At 40.3% G+C, this 20,659-nt stretch overlaps 1 protein-coding gene across 1 annotated transcript in view; it reads left to right on the top strand.

Moving 5' to 3' along the window:
- Positions 1-18,307, top strand: part of Lrrd1 (leucine-rich repeats and death domain containing 1) — a 28,216-nt gene extending 9,909 nt beyond the window's left edge. Inside the window, exons 3-6 of the mRNA NM_001438074.1 lie at positions 9,156-9,354; positions 15,484-15,645; positions 17,321-17,438; positions 18,014-18,307. Of these exons, the coding sequence (NP_001425003.1) occupies positions 9,156-9,354; positions 15,484-15,645; positions 17,321-17,438; positions 18,014-18,197 (663 nt within the window). The 3' untranslated portion in view covers positions 18,198-18,307. The remainder of the gene's footprint in view (positions 1-9,155; positions 9,355-15,483; positions 15,646-17,320; positions 17,439-18,013) is intronic.
- Positions 18,308-20,659: the final 2,352 nt, after the last annotated feature.

Raw genomic sequence — 20,659 nt, 5'->3', positions numbered from 1 at the left:
CCTATTGATGCCAGACAAAGCCATCCTCTGCTACATATACTACTGGAGCCATGGATCCCTCCATGTATACTCTTTGGTTGGTTGCTTTAGTCCCTGAGAGCTCTGGATAGTCTGGTTGGTTGATATTGTTGCTCTTCCTATGAGGTTGCAAACCCCTTCAGCTCCTTCAGTCCTTTCTCTAACTCCTCCATTGGGGCCCTGTGCTCAGTCTGCTGGTTAGCTGCAACCATCCTCATCTGTATCAGTAGGGCTCTGGCAGAGCCTCTCAGGAGACACCCATATCAGGTTGCTGTCAGCAAGCACTTCTTGGCATCAGCACAGTGACTGAGTCTGGTGGCTGCAGATGGGATGGATTCCCAGGAGGGGCAGCCTCTTGGTGGCCTCTACTTCAGTCTCTGCTCCACTCATTGTTCGTGTATTTCCTCCTGTGAGTATTTTGTCCCACCTTTTTTAGAAGGACTAAAGCATCTACACTTTGGTCTTCATTCTTCATGAGCTTCTTATGGTCTGTGAATTGGATCTTGGATATTCCAAGCTTTGGGGCTAATATTCACTTATCAGTGACTACATACCATGTGTGTTCTATTGTGATTGGGTCACCTCACGCAGGATGATCTTTTCTAGTTCCATCCATTTGCCTAAGAATTTCATGAAGTCATTGTTTTTAATGGCTGAGTAGTACTCCATAATGTTAGTGTACCAAATTTTCTGTATCCATTCCTCTGTTGAAGGGCATCTGGGTTCTTTCCAGCTTCTGGCTATTATAAATAAGGCTGCGATGAACATAGTGGAGCATGTGTCTTTTTTATATGTTGGGGCATCTTTTGGGTATATGCCCAAGAGAGGTATAGCTGGATCCTCAGGCAGTTCAATGTCCAATTTTCTGAGGAACCTCCAGACTGATTTCCAGAGTGGTTGTACCAGTATGCAATCCCACCAACAATGGAGGAGTGTTCCTCTTTCTCCACATCCTCACCAGCATCTGCTGTCACCTGAGCTTTTGATCTTAGCCATTCTGACTGGTGTGAGGTGGAATCTCAGGGTTATTTTGATTTTCATTCTCCTGATAACTAAGGATATTGAACATTTCTTTAGGTGCTTTTCAGCCATTCCTCAGTTGAGAGTTCTTTGTTAAGTTTTGTACCCCAATTTTTAAAAGGATTATTTGGTTCTCTGGAGTCTAACTTCTTGAGTTCTTTATATAGTAGATATTAGCCCTCTGTTGGATGTAGAATTGGTAAAGATCTTTGCCCAATCTGTTGGTTGACACTTTGTCCTTTGCCTTACAAAAGCTTTGAAATTTTATGAGGTCCCTTTTGTAGATTCTTGATCTTAGAGCATAAGCCATTGGTGTTCTGTTCAGGAAAATTTCCCCTGTGTCTATGTGTTTGAGGCTCTTCCTCACATTCTCTATTAGTTTAAATGTATATGGTTTTATGTGGAGGTCTTTGATCCACTATGACTTGAGTTTTGCACAAGGAGAATAGAATGGGTCAATTTGCATTCTTCTACATGCTGACTTCCAGTTGAACCAGCACCATTTGTTGAAAATGCTATCTTTTTTCCATTGGATGGTTTTAGCTCCTTTGTCAAAGATCAAGTGACCATAGGTGTGTGGATTCATTTCTGGGTCTTCAATTCTATTCCATTGATCTACCTGCCTGTCTCTGTACTAATACCATGAAGTTTTTATCATGATTGCTCTGTAATAATTGCTTGAGGTCAGGGATGGTGGTTCCCCCACAGATTCTTTTATTGTTGAGGGTAGTTTTTGCTATCCTGGGTTTTTTGTTATTCCAGATGAATTTACAAATGGCTCTTTCTAACTCTATGAATAATTGAGTTGGAATTTTGATGGGGATTGCATTGAATCTGTAGATTGCTTTTGGCAAAGTGGCCATTTTTATTATATTAATCCTGCCAATCAATAAGCATGGGAGATCTTTCCTTCTTCTGAGATCTTCAATTTCTTTCTTCAGAGACTTGAAGTTCTTATCATACAGGTCTTTCGCTTGCTTGGTTAGAGTCATATCAAGGTATTTTATATTATTTGTGAGTACTGTGAAGAATATCATTTACCTAATTTCGTTCTCATCCTGTTTATCCTCTGAGTAGAGGAAGGCTTCTGATTTGTTTGAGTTAATTTTATATCCAGCCACTTTGCTGAAGTTGTCTATCAGTTGTAGGAGTTCTCTGGTGGAATTTTTGGGGTCACATAAGTATATTAGTATATCATCTGCAAATAGTGATATTTTGATATCTTCCTTTCCAACTTGTACCCATTTGACCTGTTTGTTTGTTTAAGAGATATTAAAGAATAGTGATTGTTGTTTCCTGTTGTATGTGCTGTTAGAGGTGGGATTATGTTTGTTTGGCTATCTTCTTTTGGGTTTGTTTCAAGAGTATTACTTTCTTGCCTTCTCTAGGGTGTTGTTTCCCTCCTTGTGTTGGGAATCCTTTGTAGGGCTGCATTGTGGAAAGATAAGTGTAAATTTGGTTTTGTCATGGAATGTCTTGGTTTCTCCATTCATGGTAATTGAGAGTTTTGCTGAATATAGTAGCCTGGGCTGGCATTTGTGTTCTCTCTCTCTCTCTCTCTCTCTCTCTCTCTCTCTCTCTCTCTCTCTCTCTCTCTTTTCGGAGCTGGGGACCGAACCCAGGGCCTTGCGCTTGCTAGACAAGTGCTCTACCGCTGAGCTAAATCCCCAACCCCCATTTGTGTTCTCTTAGGGTCTTTATGACATCTGCACAGGACCTTCTGGCTTTCATACTCTCTGGTGAGAAGTCTGGTGTAATTCTGATAGGTCTGCTTTTATATGTTACTTGACCTTTCCCCCTACTGCTTTTAATATTTTCTTTGTTTTGTGCATTTGGTGTTTTGACTATTATGTGATTGGAGGAATTTCTTTTCTGGTCCAATCTATTTGGAGTTCTGTAGGCTTCTTGAATGTTTATGGGCATCTCTTTCTTTAGGTTAGGGGAGTTTTCTTCTGTGATATTGATGAGGATATTTACTTATCCCGTAAATTGGGAATCCTTGCTCTCTTCTATACCTATTGGCCATAGGTTTTGTCTTTTCATTGTGTTTTGTATTTCCTATTTGTTTTGGATTAGGAGGTTTTTGCATTTTACCTTTCCTTTGACTATTGTGTCAATGTTTTCTATTGCCTCTCCTGCCCCTGAGATTCTCTCTTCTCTCTCTTTTATTCTGCTGGTGATGCTTATATCTATGATTCCTGATCTCTTTCCTAGGTTTTCTATGTCCAGGGTTGTCTCTCTTTGTGACTTCTTTAATATATTTTTAATCTCTTTCTTATGAATGTTTATAAGCAGTTATAAAAATACTATAAGTTCAATTTAAAATGTTATTCTACACAAGCATTTCTCTTTCATAGGACATAATAGGTTTTGTGGTAAAAATAAAAAATAGGTGCGACCAGTTCCTGCACGTCACTGCTCCATACTGGTCCCCTGGTACTCTTGGACCCAGGCAATCGCTCCCTGGTATTAGTTCTGGCACCATAGGGCCATATAGAACTAACATTAATTTATCTCTGATTAGTATCTGTCCTGACTGCCTCTCTCCCACACTAGTTCTGGCACTGGAGCACCATATAGAACTAACATTAATTTATCTTAGCGGCAGCTGGTTCCAGTGTGGCACCATGCCACGTTAGCCTGGCCATCTTCTACCCCCAGCGGTCTCTCTTTGCTAGTCCCCCTGGTCAGCCCTGTCCTGCCAGGAACTCTCTGGCCCTAGCATTACATCAACACAATAAACTTACAACCAACTGATAAGGATATAAACCACCCACCTAAATAAAATGAATTTGCCTACCTTGGCAATTCAAGACCACCCTGATCTAGGTCATCTTTCTCAGTCTCCGTCTTGATTCTCCTTCATTCCCCTTCTCTCCTGCCTTCCAAAAGCTTTGTCCCTGTCTTATTCTTTTACTGTACAATCATGGCCACCCCTCACCTGCATATTGACATCAACCTATAAATCTTCCCAAAAAGTTTTATTATAAATACATGGTTTATGTAACTAATCCTCTGCCAAAGATTAGAAATTTTTATGATGGTGCTTTAATAAATTTCTTCATAAGTGCATTTTTCATATTTCAAGCTGTTTTCTTTGAAAATTACTTCTAAAAATTGATGATTATTGATTTGTTTGTTTATTGTGCTAGGTACGAAGCCCAAACCTCACACAAGGTAGGTAAGGGCTCTACTACTAAATTATACCTCAAGTCTTGGAAATACTATTTACATTTTAAAAATGAAAGACAATTATTGATATATTCTTAGATCTCAATAACAACAGCTATCATCTGACTATCTTTAATGCTAAACCATTTATTCAAAAACCTGTTCTTAAACCTGTTCATGCTCAAAAAATATCTATATGATCTATGACTGCAGTTACAAACTTACATGGCCTTTATAATGTAACACCTACTGGGTAATACATTTTCAGTAAATATGCTAGACGAGTGGTATGCAGCCTTAACAATGGAATGAAGAATGAGACAAGTTCTAATAAAGCTGTGTTTGAACTAAAATACACATTCTGGTTCTGTAATACAATTAGTTACCAGCTAATTTGACTTATTTACTGGAAGTACATTGATTTTCTTCCTGTGTCCTGTGACTCCTCTGGACTATGTCCCTAACATTCTCGTTTTCACTAACTCGTTCTTTGACCTCATCAAAATCTCTCGTCACACACATAATCCCTAGCACTCTAGTTTACAGTTGGCAACTTTCCCTGAAACTCCCGATGTTACTTTCTCTGCTCTTGCCCATGATCAACGCTTGTTTCACGCCTCGTTTACTACAGCAGCTGCCTGGATGGTGCTCTCTGACCTATTTTCCTGTTTTATCACGCTTTGTCACAGTCATCAGACTTCATTCCAGATGACAATTCTCTTTTTGTAATGCCTATTTTTATTTATGTGATTATTTTGCTTTGATGTATGTGTGTGTGTTGCATGCCTGCCTGGTTCCCATGGAAGCCAGAAGAGAATGTTTGATCTTCCAGAACTAGAGTAGCTTGTGATTGCCATGTGGGTGCCAAGAACTAGCTTGAGTCCCTCACAAGAGCAGCAAGTGCTCTTAACTGTGGAGCCAAATCTCCAGTCCTTTGGGGACTGTTGTTTATGTGTTATATTTGGCATGGTGGTGCATGACTATGATCCCAACACTCATGAGGCTGAGGTAGGAGCGTAGTGAGTTGACTCCTGACCGGGGATCCAGAGGGAGACTCTGTCCAAAGGGGAAGGGAAGGAAGAAAGAAAGCAGAGAAGAAGGAAGCGAGAGGTAGGAAGGGAGGAGGGAATTCATGATTTTGAAGAGGCTGCCAAAGCCCTAGTTAAAGATTTTACAAGATCATTTCAAAAGTCTTTAAAATGGGGAAATATTATCTATAAGAATCTCTGTTCAGAAGAATGTCCAATGTGATTGAAAATCTCACTTGGGTAGAATGGATATGGAACACCTAAAGGATTAGTTTTTCTAATAGCTGATCAATAACCAACCGTCTGGAAAAGATGAACCTGATTAGTCACAGAGCTTCCACTGGGCAAAGTGATGGTTGCTCAGCCGGAGTCTTTCAACAGTTTCTCTGTCATCTCAGAGTGCTCTCTCCCTCTCATAAACACTGAGCAAATATTTAAAGAATCCTTAGCCAAGCATGTTTGCTGCAGGATGCGATCATGCTGTGAACCCCAAGATCATGTGATTTACTAAAAATACTTGTTTCTAGTTGTGGTGTGGATCAGCCCTTAGCACACACGTTAAATCCCTCTGGCTAGCCTAGAGACATGACCTTAGGACACACCATAGATTCCCAAACAGTGAACTTTACCAGTTAGTTTGTAGAAGCAAGCACCCATGTTTGAAAGTGACATCTAACTGAGTGGCAGACAAAGTAATGAATCAGAGAAAGGTTTGACAGAATAAGATATGCCTAACTCTCATGAGGAAAGGCAAGGGAAGCTACTTAAGAGGGCAGTGCAGAGAGAAAGATAGACAAGAGGTGGTTTTCTGAGGTGGTTTTCTGTGGGGTGGGGGTGGGGTTACAGAGACAGGTTGAAGAGAGAACAAGCTAGACACAGTGAAGACTGAATGAGTCAGAGAGTGAGAAGGAGCCAGATTAGAACAGATTGCCAGAGTGAGTGTGAGGCCAGGCAGAGCAGAAAGCCAGAGGCTGAGAGAGAAGCCAGTTTGAATCAGTCAGCTTGGAGAGGAGTTTGGGCCAGAACAGCTGAGCGAATTTCTGTTGATCTTATTCCTACTGTATGAGCTCGAAAGTCTTACATGGTCTTGCTTACTCACATATAACTCTGAAGTATCACTTCTCCATTCTGGGCACCTCCTCACTAGCCATATTTATGCATGATGTTAATCTTGCTTTACATAACATATTTTAATCCTACTCATTCTTGTGTGTGTGTGTGTGGTATATTTGTATGTATGTGTTGTGTGTATGTTTGTAATATGTCTGCGTGGTATTTGTGTATGTGTCATGTACATGTTTCTGATGTGTATCATATGTATGCTTGTGATGTATGTGAAATGTATGTATGTGTGTGTTGTATGTATGTTTGTGATGTGTGTGTGATATGTGTGTGTGTGTGTGTGTGGTATGTGTGTGTGTTATTTGTTTGTGATGTGGGGTGTGTGTGTGTGTTATGTGTGTGTTGTTTGTTTGTGATGTGGGGTGTGTGTGTGTGTGGTGTGTGTGTGTGTGTGTGTGGTATATGTGTGTGTTATTTGTTTGTGATGTGGGGTGTGTGTGTGTGTGGTATGTGTGTGTGTTGTTTATGATGTGTGGTGTGTGTGGTATGTGTGTGTGTTATTTGTTTGTGATGTGGGGTGTGTGTGTGTGTGGTATGTGTGTGTTGTTTGTTTGTGATGTGGGGTGTGTGTGTGTGTGTGTGTGGTGTGTGTGTGTGGTATGTATGTGTGTTATTTGTTTGTGATGTGGGGTGTGTGTGTGTGTGTGGTATGTGTGTGTTGTTTGTTTGTGATGTGGGGTGTGTGTGTGTGTGTGGTATGTGTATAAGTGTGGTGCTAGGGGTTCAGCCCCAGCAATGTCCAGGTCCCCCAGTAGAGATAAGGAGTTGGTGAGGAAGGAGTGAGTCAGGCATCGGTACTAGGGGAATATTCCATTCTGACTCACTGGCAGGCAGAACGCTTCTTTATTTATACAGAACTCAGTAGGCAGGGGTCAATTCATGTTGTTCTAAGACGTATATCATATTGCTTTTGTCCCTGGGGATATGTTATAACGTCCTCTTAGTCATAACCTTAGTTGTCATTGAAAAATCATGACAGAGCAGTTATCTTTTCCAATTATTTTCTCTCATTAGGTCCATAACCAAACTAAGAATCTAGAGGCTATTTTCCCAAGATGACAGCCCATTCTCAGGCTGACAGCTCTTGCAGTTTCAAGGACAATAAATAGAAAATCTCCAAACCAGCCTGGGCAGATTGACATGTCAGGAGCAGTGTATTATCAACTTTTAATGGTCCAAGTGCCAATTGTTGTTAGGTCCAAGAAAAATCTTCATGCCAAAGCTACTGTGGTTATTATTCAATTTCTGGCATAATACAATGTTTATACTTTATATCTTTGTAGGATTTATTTATATGCCTACTCTTGGTATTCTTTTGTTTCTTGTTAAGATACCACAGTGGTCCTAGACAAGCTAACTTTTCTAAGAAAGGGGGGGGGCGGTCTTAATACGTCATTCTCTTGTCATTTAACCACACCACTCTGTCCATCAGTAGAAACCCCAGTGTATGGTAGAGACAACTCCAGCCAGTCTAACTTTGTGGCTGAATCTTCTCCTCGAGGGGCATGCCACGTGCAGTCTCCAATCTTATGTGCCACATAATCACCTCAGCATATAATAGGAAGATGGCGTTAGTCTGATTTGCTGCCAACCCCTCGAGCCTATGGAACCTTGTTTACCTTTTTTAAGTTTACTTTGTTCTGATCATCTTGTTCCCGAATAAGAACAGGGACAGATGTTCCAAGAGCATCTTGGAGTCAGAACCTTATAAGAAGATCCCTGGTGTCTTGGAGTCACAACCTCCGGGGCATAAGGAATAAATATCTTCAAGTAGGGCCAGATAAATCTTAAAAGCAGGAGGAGGAGTACGCTTAGGACATTCTTGGGGAAGCTTAGAAGCAGCACTCCTGGAAGAAGGCATAAATGATAAGAAATTTCCAATCAGTTCAATATCCCCAAGGAACTCCCCCCACCCCCCCCAAGATGCAACATGTGGAGAGCAAGACCAAAAGTGAAAGGCGGTGCAACAGCAATTGTGTCATGTGACTCAGCTTTGGGGATCTTTGTGGAGCAACTGTGCTGGCTTTATGACTTTCACTGTTCCCATTAAATGTGGCTGTGCTGGTGTGGTCTCTGTGTGTGTGTGTAGAGGGGGCATCTGTATGCGCGGTGTGTGGGTCTGGGGTGTGTATGTTGTATGTGTGTCTGTATGTATGAGGAATGTGTGTGGTCTGTATGTGTTGTATGTGAGTATGTAAGTGTGCGTGGTGGTGTGTTTATAATGTGTGTGTTATACGTGTATGTTGTATGTGTGCATTGTATGTATGTTATGTGTATGGTGTGTGTGGTGTGTTGATGGTATGTGGTATGTATGTGGTGTATGTGGTATGTGTGGGGTCATGTATTGTGTGTGGGGTGTAGTGCATTGTGTGGTGTGTGTTTAGTGTGCAAATGTGTGTAAGGACAGGTGTCTCTAAGTCTCTTTGTGAGGAGATGAGGAAAAATATGACTGATTACTTGGAAAAACTTGAGGGAAGAGAAAAAGACAGACAGAGCAGCATCAGCTTTAGGGAGACAAGAAAGGAGGGGAGGGCAGGCATGAGCTGGCCTGGTAAGAAAGTGGGCTCCAAGCAACAGTGTTAACTGGGCAGCACTGATCAAACTGGGGCACATGTGGGTGCTACACAAAAGGCCACCCTTCAGGATACGGAGTCACAAAGATCTGTAACAGAAAGAAAGTATCTCCTTACGCAAAGGGTGGAACAAAACTCTATTCTTCCAGTTATTTTCAGGGGGAAATGTAGGAGACAAATATTTATGGATTTTTAAAGTGATAATTGTTAATCATCCTTGCAGTTAACAAGACTTCCAGAAGAGGTGTCTCGTATGACTCAACTCAAAGCCCTCAATATTTCGAACAATGCAATCAAAGAGATTCCAAGAAATATAGGGGAGCTGAGAAATCTCATTACTTTTCATGCAAGCAACAATCAAATAAATTCTCTTCCATCGTCCTTTCTGTCTTTAAACGTTCTACAGAGCCTAGATCTTGGAGGTATGTGTCAAACAATAAGCAATAAGTAGAATCTGTAAGGAGAATATTGGTCTCAAACTGCAGCTTTTTATGAAAAAAGAAAAGTATGTCAATGTGTAAAGAGGGCAGCAGAGGGAGAGGGTCACGGTGCTTTTTGTACACAGAAGAAATGAACACAAAGCTAAAGAATTGGTTTCTTGCCTTGAATCTAGATATGGAAACAGCAGGGAAAGGTGCTAAGGTGGTGGAATGGGAAAGAAGAGGATGTTTGTGTGGGAAACCGGGATGAGGGAGGAGCATAAATAACACTACAGGTGTTTGAGAAGACATAAGGAGCCATACATGATGTATACTTCAATTGTACATAATATCAATATATAGATATTCAGATAAATAGTTTAAATGAAGTTGTGTATTTGGGTCGATAATGCTCCCCCAAAAGCCATGGATCATCTAGTGAAATCTCCAGTACTAGGCATGAGAAACCTCTTCTCTAGTGTTGGTCAGAGGAGTACAAGAGATTTCAAGGAAATCAATATTGACATTGACTTCCTTCCAGAATTAGAAGGTAAGACCTATTATTCAAGACACCACAACATTGTGGACACCGGACTTGGCAATATGAAACCGGAACAAACTTAGAAGCCTCCTCCCTGAGAAATGGGTCTCATACTGTGAGAAAGTGCTAGGCAAGTTCTCAAGGGAAAGGAGCAACCAATAATCCTACACAGCTGCAAATTTGTGAAGCACAAGCATGGCTGGACCAGGAAGATATCCACAAAGGTCAATAGTGAAGCCTTTGCCTTTGGGATAACTGACAGTTGTGTAATTGGACTTAAGGCCCACTCAAAAGGAGAAAATTCATTCCTATATTATAAACCTATCAAACTACCCATGACTGGAAACATCACAGACTGGAGAAAAGACCCTACAATTGGCAGCTTCCTAAACCAATATAATTTCTTACTGTTTTCTAAATAATTATCCTTATACCACAGATAAATGTATCTCTTACCATCATCAAATAAGCTTGCTTTTACAACATATGGAGACTATTACAAAAATCCACAACCTGTTAGAATTCAGGGAATAAGTTACTGTGGTAGCCAACCCCATCTGATGTATCTGGGGTGCAGCCCTTAAACCTGAAGCTTAGGGAAAACTGTGGAAGAGGGGGCAGAAAGACTGTAAGAGTCAGGGGCTTAGGATGCCTGCTGTTACATAGTGTCCTCTAGGCATGATGGGGAAACTGTACCCATGAACTCTCAACAACATGGTTGCTTGAACAACCTTAGCTGACACGTCACTGTAGACAAGGGAAATTCCACATGGCCTCACCAACAGGTGAAGAGTCACAGGCTACAAGTGACTTCAACTTTCTCTGTGAACAAGTTCCACATCATTTGTCCAGTCCCTAATGGTCATCCCTGGGCACACATACATGTGAACCAAGCTAAATAGACTCAGTAAGTCATAAAAACATATATAACATACTCATGTACATATATGTAATAATGATGATGATGAAGAAGAGTTCTTGGATACAGTTAAAAAAAAGAAAGAAAGAAAACAAAATAGAAACAAACAAAAATTCACAGAGTCATCTGCTCTATTGTAGACTGGATCTCCTGACTGGAAATACATTGCCTGGAAATGCTTGAGTTAGGACAACATCAAGAAAGATTGGCCATGGGCATTGTACCCTGCCTATAGTCTGGGGTCATTCTCTGTTGTTTCTTATCAGAATTAGAAATATTAAAACCCATTCTTTCAATCAAGCACCAAAGAAAAGCTAGGGTAGCTTTCACAGGTCATTGGAAAGGTCATGCTTCAACACCCCCTCCCAACTTCTGGTCTTCTAGAAGGGCCAAAGAGAGTTCAGCTTACCACCGAAGTAGCAATGTCTGGAAGCAGTGACTGAGCAAATAAACAATTGGTCATTGTGCTCGCTTCGGCAGCACATATACTAAACAATTGGTCACATTCTACACTTCAGAGCAGTAGTTCTCCACCCTCTGATACTGCAGTCCTTTAATACAGTTTTCTCATGTGATGATTCCCTCCTGGCCCAAAACTATTTCTGTTGCTGCTTAACTAATTTTGCTATTGTTATGAGTCATAATATAAATAACTGTTTTCCAATGGTCTTAGGTTAAGCCTATGAAGGGGTTGCAACCCAAAGTGTGAGAACCTCTGCTTCAGACCGTAAGGATGAAATAGTCAAGCTTTCAGCACAGAGCCTGAGGTCATGGTTCTAACAGAGGCTAGCCTCTCTTCCCCTCAGAAGACTGAATGACAAATGAATGAAAAGAACATGGTTACAATGAACCTGGAAAAGACAGTTCTTTCATGGACCCGACCCAGGTTCCTTTGAGATCTACTTTAAAGCCTCGGTGCTGGATTCAGTTCCCACCCTCCCAGATAGCCTGTTGGCTAGTTGTCTGATAACATTACATCTGTAGTCTACAGCAACATTGGTTCAGATCCCAGACCCTCTGCCAGATCAGTCACTAAATGTTTTGATAGTGTCACTGTCCACAGTGTCTACACAGAGCTCTGAAAGGATCTTTGAGCCACGTTTGTTTCTATTTTTAAAGTTGTGGACATACCAGATACCAGGCTTTACTGTGGCATTCCATTCACATATCCCTTTACTCCTATTGCCCTTCCCTTCTCCCTGACTTCCCCATACTAATACACTCCTATTGCCGGTACCCCTTTCTGCTTTCATGTGGCATGTATTCCATTACTCTATCTTCCCTCTTCCCTCCTTTAAGATCTTTTCCTCTTCCTCCTCCTCATGGTTCTCCTGCTACTTTCATCACACACACACACACACACACACACAAATACATACATGAACATGTACACACGCATGCCCATAAACACACACACACACACACACACACACACACACACACACACACACACGTAAAATCTAGAGTTCTGGGACTGGAGAGTTGGCTCAGCAGCTAACAAAACTGGTTGCTCTCGTAGAGGATCCAGATTCTATTCTTGACCCACATGGTAGTTCATAACTGTCTGTAACTCATGTGCTGGGGTCCAGCCTCGACACGGGATCAGCATTCTCAACTGGAAGCAGGGATATCTGGAAGGAGCATAATAAATATACACAGACTACTCTTTGGGTACAAACTGACAGGCAATTTCAAGACTTAAAGTCTCTCTCTCTCTCTCTCTCTCTCTCTCTCTCTCTCTCTCTCTTTCAGCTTGAGGCTGCACATACTCTTCATTCTCTTGCACACTCTGCTTTTTTTTTATTGCAGGTTTTCTTTTCTCGAACTCCCGCACTCATGCACACCTCTGTTCATCACCCTTTCATTCACACAGTCTTCATACACACCTCACACTCTCTCTTCCCTCACTCTTCACATGCTCTTCTCCTGTGCTCTCTCACTCGCTCTCACATTCCCTCTCACATTTGCTCTCTCTCATTCACTCTTCACATGCTCTCTAGGCTGTCTCTTGCCCCAGTCTTTTATTGATAATCTAAAAACAGGTAGAAAAAAGACATTGTATAATCAATGTCAAATCAAATTCAAAAGAATAACCACATCCCACAAAGAACTAAGAATTATAATTGTTCTCCAAAGTTTCAAGCTTCCCCTATTCCCAGGCCTGTGGCCAAAATAACAATAATTGTAAACTTATCATTATTAAGCTTTAACTTTTAACTTATTATATTTCAGAGCTCAAAGCTCCGAGGTCAGCTACTTGCACTTTCCTGTGAAGCTCTAATGATAAATGACATAGGCACAGCTGCCAGGCAGCGGCCAGAAAGAATCAAGTTAACCCTTAACTCAGTGGTTCCGCTAGCTTTCTGTTCCTTGCACACAATGACTCTCGTAAGAGTCCCAGTATTTTGACTTAGTTTTACTAGTATATAATTTTGTATATTCTATACTTCCTTATCCAGGAACCACTCTAAAATGTTATGTAAAACTTATTTCCTAACTTCAGCAACTTTTTCCTTTCTTAAGACCCCAATGTTGGCTCTAATTCATTTTCTAATAATTTCTTTAACGTTTCTTTGCAAGTCAAGCATTAATCTGGAACTACTGTCATGCAGTTATTACATTGTTCCCAAGATGAGAACACAGCATGCACTTGGGCCATTAGGGCTGTGCTGTGCTGTGCCTCTTTGCCTCAATATCCAATTGTTTAAGAATTGTTACGTGAAGGAACATCTAGTTTCACAGAATTCACCAGAGCAGAAGGAGAAAGAAGCAGGAAAGTCAGATATAGTAGAATAATTATGCACACCAAGGCCAACCGAAAGGCAGTCATGCACAAATATAATTTATAGATTTATATAAATATATAAATTTATATATAGATTTAATATATAAATCTACACAGCAGTTGTCCTGGGCTAAGGTTCGGAGAAATGGGAACGACCAGTTTTTTTCAAAGAGCTGCTGCGGGCTACTGAGATGTCTCCATCCTGGTCACCTACGGACGGCCTCTTATTTCAGATGGCCGGTCCCCTGGAGGGATGTGTCTCCTGCTTCTCAGGGTCCCAGATGCCACCCTACTTTACAAGGAGCTGCTGCAGTCTTCTGAGATGTCTCTATCCCGGCCTACTGCTGGCAGTCCCTGTCATTGTATGCTGTCCCCAGCACTCAAATAGTAAGAGATCCCTCTTCTGATCTGCTTGGGAACCAGGACTTCACATGGCACATATACATCCGTGCAGGAAAATCACTCACACACATAAAATTCCATCTCTTAGCTGCTGTGAGTAGTGCAGCAGTGAACATGGACAGACTGTGCTGTGTTAGCTGGATGTCTTTGTATGTTTCCCAGGAACAGCATCACTTGTCTTGGTTTTGTTGGTTTGTTTGTTTTTCTGTTTTAGTTTTATTTAAAAAAAAAAAACAACAAAAAACCCTACCACTGATTTCCAGAATGGCTGTATTCTCTACATTCCCACCAGTAGTCTATAAGGTCCCTCTTACCTCATACCCATTCACTGCTTGAAAAAATATTTTTACCAAAGCATAATATATCCAAACTGAAAGAGAATATGCTGTCACTCTGCAGCCCTCCTAATGGTGCATGAGCTGCACCAGACCTTGATTCTCAATGCCATGCTCCAGTATGAGGAAAGGCCTTCATCTGCATTGTAACTAATTAAAATTCATAAACGGTGAAGGGAAGCACGCTAATGTGAGATGACATGAGCCAACACTAAAGCACCGGCAAGCTCCTGTCAATCTAAATTATTCCACTCAGGATTGGCAGTCAGTAAGAAAACAAGTAGCAACTAATTCTGACAAGGATGTCAAGAGAGAGGAAGCCACCACATGGAAATGTCAATGAGCCCAGGCACTGTGGAAGTCAGTCTGAAGATTGCTCAGAAAACTAAATCTGGATCTCCCATGTGACCTTAATACCACACCTGTGTTCACACCAAGACTCCAAGTGAACGCATCACAGAGACACCAGTACATCGCTGTGCACTGAGCAGTGTTCCCGTGTGAGCAAGTGTAATGGAACCTACATTGGTATCCAACACACAGGATTGATAAAGAAAACTGATGTACACTCTGAATAGTCCTTTCGTCACAAAGAATGAAGTCATGTCATTTACAGGAGAATGAACACAATGGGTGATCATTTAAATGGATTAAGTCAGTCTCACATAGACAAATAGTGTTTCCTCTCATTTGTGCTTCCTATGATTTACATAAATCCAGAATGCATGTATGAAAAAAGTAACACTGTAGAGAACACAGAGAAGAAAGGGGTGTGGGGGTAAAAAAAAAAGGAGATTCAGAGGCATGGGGGAATATGCTCAACATTACATAGAAACTTTTATATAACCCTACCTTTTTAAAAAGCTTATTCTAAAAATGGTAATACCTATTCTGCAAAGTCATCTGCTGTGTTGTAAAAAGATAGCTTCCAGACTCATTTTGTGACCTTCAGGAGACAACAGAACCCCGGTGGGTTTTATACACCCTTCTTTTCCCTCCTAGCATGGACATTAGTAAGAACCCTGGAACTGTCATCATTGTGTGTATCCTAGGGCACTTTACCAAATTAGTAGACTTCTGCATGTGTAGCTTTGGCTTCTGCAGTTTAATTCTGATGAAACCTATCTGCATTACTATTTTTCCTTACTAGGAAACAATCTGACAGATTTGCCCAGTGCTATCTACAAACTTTCATCTCTGAAAGAGATAAATTTTGATGACAATCCTTTGCTGAGACCTCCAATGGAAATCTGTAAAGGAAAACAGATGCATACAATCACTTGCTATCTCCAGAGAGCAGATGACAGAGACGGTGGGTGACGATGAGGAATTATCTACACAAGAAACTGTCTGGTATCTGTACAGTAAAAGAGCTTGCTTTAGTTCAAGACTTCAAGCCGGCAGTAACATTAAAATAGTTATCTTACTTTATCTGAAGGTTAGCTGTTCATGTTAATAAATCTGGTTACTTAGTCATGGGGGATTGGAATATCTACAACTGCTCCCCAATCATTCTGCCATGTACCCTATCTATACAAACAAGCACTTACCAGTCTAAGCTGATGACACACTCATGCACATGGCTGCCATGTAGAAGCTTTTCTGAGACTTGTGCCTCCCCGAGGAAGGAATTTGAGAGAGAATTGAGTCACTGTGGTTGTCTCCTTTAAGTCACATTGGCTGACTGTGCTATACATCAAAGGGAATAGAGTTTCACGTGTCCATGTAGTATTTCTATTGTGTATAGAGAAAGGTCAAGTTAGGTGACTGGACCCCCATGCTAAGCTTCTGTTTCTCCAGTTCTCAAAGAAACAGGATCCTTGTTGATCTTCTTCTTACATAAAAATTAAGTAGGCAACAGCATTACCTCAGAGATTAGGGAAGGGGAGAGATCAAGACATTCACCACCTTTCTGTGTGCTTGAGTTGTCTTTATCCCGCAGTTTTGATCCTCAGGGAAGCTGGGAAAAGGAGCGTGGGAGACTTATTGATTCCACAGTTTACAAGGATCATAGACTCCCTTTCTAAGCATTTGTATAGCAATTAGATTTTCTTATTATTAGCATGAAATCAAGCCTGAGGGATTAACAGTGTATATACAATTTCTCAAAATTGTACATACAGACCAGAACATATTTGTCACGATATAGAGCATGGGGGTTCCCTAATTCTTGAAAAGTCTCCTGGTACTCTAGTCAACAAGGATGACTCAAATCACACTATCTAGAAGTTTCCTCTTTTATAAAAAGGACTAATGGGTCTGGAAATAGGCCGCAGTAGTTAAAAGGACATGCTGCAATTGGAGAGAGATATTGAGTTCAGTTCCCAGCACCCATGTTGGGTAGTTCACAACTGCCCGGAATTCCAAATCCAGGGAATCTGATACTTTTGGCCTCTGTGGGTATCTACATTCATGCACAGATCCCTATACTTCCAGATACTCATAATTTTTTTGAGGCAGGGTCATTCCAAGTAGTAGTGGAACTCAGTATGCAAACTAGGATAGACTTAAACTCACAGAGATAGCCTGCCTCTGCCTTCATGAGTGTTGGGATTAAAGGTATATGCTACTATGCCTGACATTTCATAATTTAAAAAAAAATCTAACTAAAAAATGAATTATTTTAATATGAATATATACCTATAAGCCATATTTACAATAGATGTTAATTTCTCAAAGTAGTTAATATTTAAAAAAGAGCTAATATTGATGGAAGGAATTGAATTCATTTCAAATTCAGAAAATAGTAAAGAATTTTTAAAATCCTTTAAAGTTGCTTGTAATATTCTTTCAAAGCAGTCATTTTAGGGCTCCTCAGACTCTAGAAGTAACAGAATGGGGAGCACAAATGAAGATAGTTCAAAATTATGTTATCATTTTCAATTTTATTTAACATATATATTTGATAAAAAAAGCAGAGAAGGTAAATATAGACTCAAAGTATATTTTTAAAAAATAAATAATGTTTCTTCTATGTTCAAATGTAGAGAAAATCTTAGAGAAGATATTCCACATAGTTGCCAACAATATCACTGAAACAAAATTTGAATTTTTGCAACAAAAACTACACATGGCAAGGTCAGAAAACAGCGTCCCTGTAAAGACGTAAGTATGACATTTGGAATTAATGTATTTTCATCCCTGCATCAGTATGATCTTGATACTAAATCATCTTGAAATATTGACATCAACATAAACTCTACTCTATTGATGGCCTTTGCTTGTGGCATACGTGTGGTCCTCACTAGGCCACCGTACAATGTAATGAAGAGGAAGTTCTGTGAGAATGAGCTACTGTGCTTTTAGTCTGTCTAGCTGGCTTCCTGACCTTGGGCATGCCCTTTTCTTTCTTTCTGCCTCAGTTTTTTTTTTCAGTGTTAAAACAACACACTGAACTTAGAAAATTGTCATAAGGATCAAGTGAGACCAAGCTATAAAGTGTGCATTTTACTGTATGGTTTATAGTAAACAACTAATGGTGAATATTGTCTTAAGAGTTGAATGAGTATGGAGGAAATGTGTCAGGCTCATGGTGAATGATGATATGCACTGTCTTCAGCTAAATTCAGTCTCACATAAATGTGGCAAACTAATTTGAAAACTTAGACAAGTTTTAAGTAGCTTAAAATAAAATGTTCTTGACTGGTAATTAAAATAATTGTTATTTAAATTTTTCACAGCACTACTCCATTAAATGAAGGAATCTACCAGGCATTACTTAAGTGGAAAACAGAGAAGAGGGTATCATTCACAGCTATTGCCTTAAAAGACCAACTTTTTCGGGCACTAAATATGATAGGTGCCTATGATATAATGGACAAGATCACAGCGTTGAACCTTTATACAAGCGCCATCAAACTGTAGCGTAAGGGATCTGAAATAGAAGCTGAAACCTTATCACACACTTACAGAATGGAAATCTGACCTCTGGGCTGTTTCATTTTTGCTGATACAAGGAAATTATTTGCATATCCTCTCTCTATCTCTTTTGTTTCCTAGTAGTGTGTGGGTGTGTGGGTGTGCGTGCAAGGACGTGTGTGTGAGTGTGAATGTGACACAGTCGGCATGCGGAAGTGAAAGGAAAACTTCCAGGTGTCAATGTTCTCCTTCCTTCCATCATGTGGTCCTGAGACTGAAGTGAGGTCATCAGGCTTAGCCTGCGTCATGTCTCTTTTTATTTATCGCTAAGAGATGCTGTCAATGTTTGTCTACCATTCTAGTTTTATCCAAACAAAAATATCACAGACATGGCTTCACATATTTTTTTGTTGCATTGGTAATGCTACTGAACTTGAAAACAATTCTATTAGGATTATTTTATTATAGTACTCTTACACGTCAAGATGTATGGGTAATAGGTTGGTGGTGATTTCCATTGAGTTGAGAAAGAAGAGAAGCTCCTGACTTATAATGAAAATGGTTTACCATCTCTGGTTCCCCTCATTTAGAAGTAGGATGTCTTCATTATCCATAAAATAGAGCCAGGGAGAGTATTACTTCAGCTTTGCGTCCTCATGGGTATGATGTCATAGGTAGCTTTTCCCTTCTGTCCTGTATTTTCCCTTTCTTCTGTTATCAGAAATTCTCATTCATGAAGAATCTATTGCACATATTTTACACAGGTCTGTCCTTGTTGTATGTAACCTACTTTCCTCCTTTTTGAATCCACTAATGTTAAGGTCTGGTTGTCTTTGGCAATCCGTTTCAGTTAAGTCATGTCAGTGAGTTTCCTTGGGATTTCCTGGAGTGCTTCCTGGGAAGGTGCACTCCTTTCATCGGGAGATTATGCATCTGGGAACATGCTGCCATCTACTCAGTGTTACATAGAGAAACTCAGAACCCTAATTACATTGTTTGGACTTCAAATCCTAACATACCTGAAACTTACTGTGTTTCCAAACTCCCACTTTAACTCACTTAAATTGCCATGACTCGAATAGGGTTCTGTAACTTTGAATAAAAAGAGACCAAATTTAGGTAATTAATAATATTGTAGACGCACTGCGGTTAAAATGTCATATGAGAACTAATTATAGAACAAATTTATCTTCCTGGTTAGAGTTTGTGTATATTTTTTCAGTTGTAAAATGTTTTCTAAAATATTGGTTCAACAGAAAAAAACCTATATCTCTAATCTTAAAATATTTTTCCAATATTACTACCCTGCAAATATATTAACTTAGTGTCAGCTGCTGTTTCATATACCTCCTTGGAAGTGGGGATATTTTCACAGAATAGTAAAGTAAAAAGGACCTTGCCGAATTACCTATTGATTTCAGATCACCCTGCAACCTGAACAAAATTAGACCTAGAAATCATGAATGCTATGAGTGTGTGTGTGTGTGTGTGTGTGTGTGTGTGTGTGTGTGAGAGAGAGAGAGAGAGAGAGAGAGAGAGAGAGAGAGAGAGAGAGAGAGAGGGAGAGAGAGGGAGAGAGAGAGAGAGAGAGAGAAGACGGAGAGAGGAGAGGAGAGAGGGAGTGAGTGAGGGAGAGGAGGAGGGGGACGGAGAGAAGAGAAGATTGGATAACATCATCAGAACAATGAAAGTACTTTTCCTTAGTATGGAAGACCCAGAAATGAACCCACACACCTATGGTCACTTGGTTTTTGACAAAGGAGCCAAAACCATCAAATGGAAAAAAAATATCATTTTCAACAAATGGTGCTGGTTCAACTGGAGGTCAACATGTAGAAGAATGCAGATCGATCCATGCTTATCACCCTGTACAAAGCTTAAGTCCAAGTGGATCAAGGACCTCCACATCAACCAGATACACTCAAACTAATAGAAGAAAAACTAGGGCAGCATCTCGAACACATGGGCACTGGAGAACACCAATGAACACCAATGGCTTATGCTCTAAGATCAAGAATCAACAAATGGGATCTCATAAAACTGCAAAGCTTCTGTAAGGCAAAGGACACTGTTGTTAGGACAAAACAGCAACCAACAGATTGGAAAAAGATCTTTACCAATCCTACAACTGATAGAGGGCTTATATCCAAAATATACAAAGAACTCAAGAAGTTAGATGCCAGAGAGCCAAATAGCCCTATTAAAAATGGGGTACAGAGCTAAACAAAAAAATTCACAGCTGAGGAATGCCGAATGGCTGAGAAACACCTAAAGAAATGTTCAACATCCTTAGTCATCAGGGAAATGCAAATCAAAACAACCTGAGATTCCACCTCACACCGGTGAGGATGGCTTAGATCAAAAACTCAGGTAACGGCAGATACTGGCGAGGATGTGGAGAAAGAGGAACGCTTCTCCATTGTTGGTGGGATTGCAAACTGGTACAACCTCTCTGGAAATCAGTCTGG

This window comes from Rattus norvegicus, chromosome 4, assembly GCF_021556685.1.
Source record: "Rattus norvegicus strain SHRSP/BbbUtx chromosome 4, alternate assembly SHRSP_T2T, whole genome shotgun sequence".
NCBI classification, from domain to species: Eukaryota; Metazoa; Chordata; class Mammalia; order Rodentia; family Muridae; genus Rattus; species Rattus norvegicus.
This window is presented reverse-complemented; position numbering and strand designations above follow the sequence as displayed.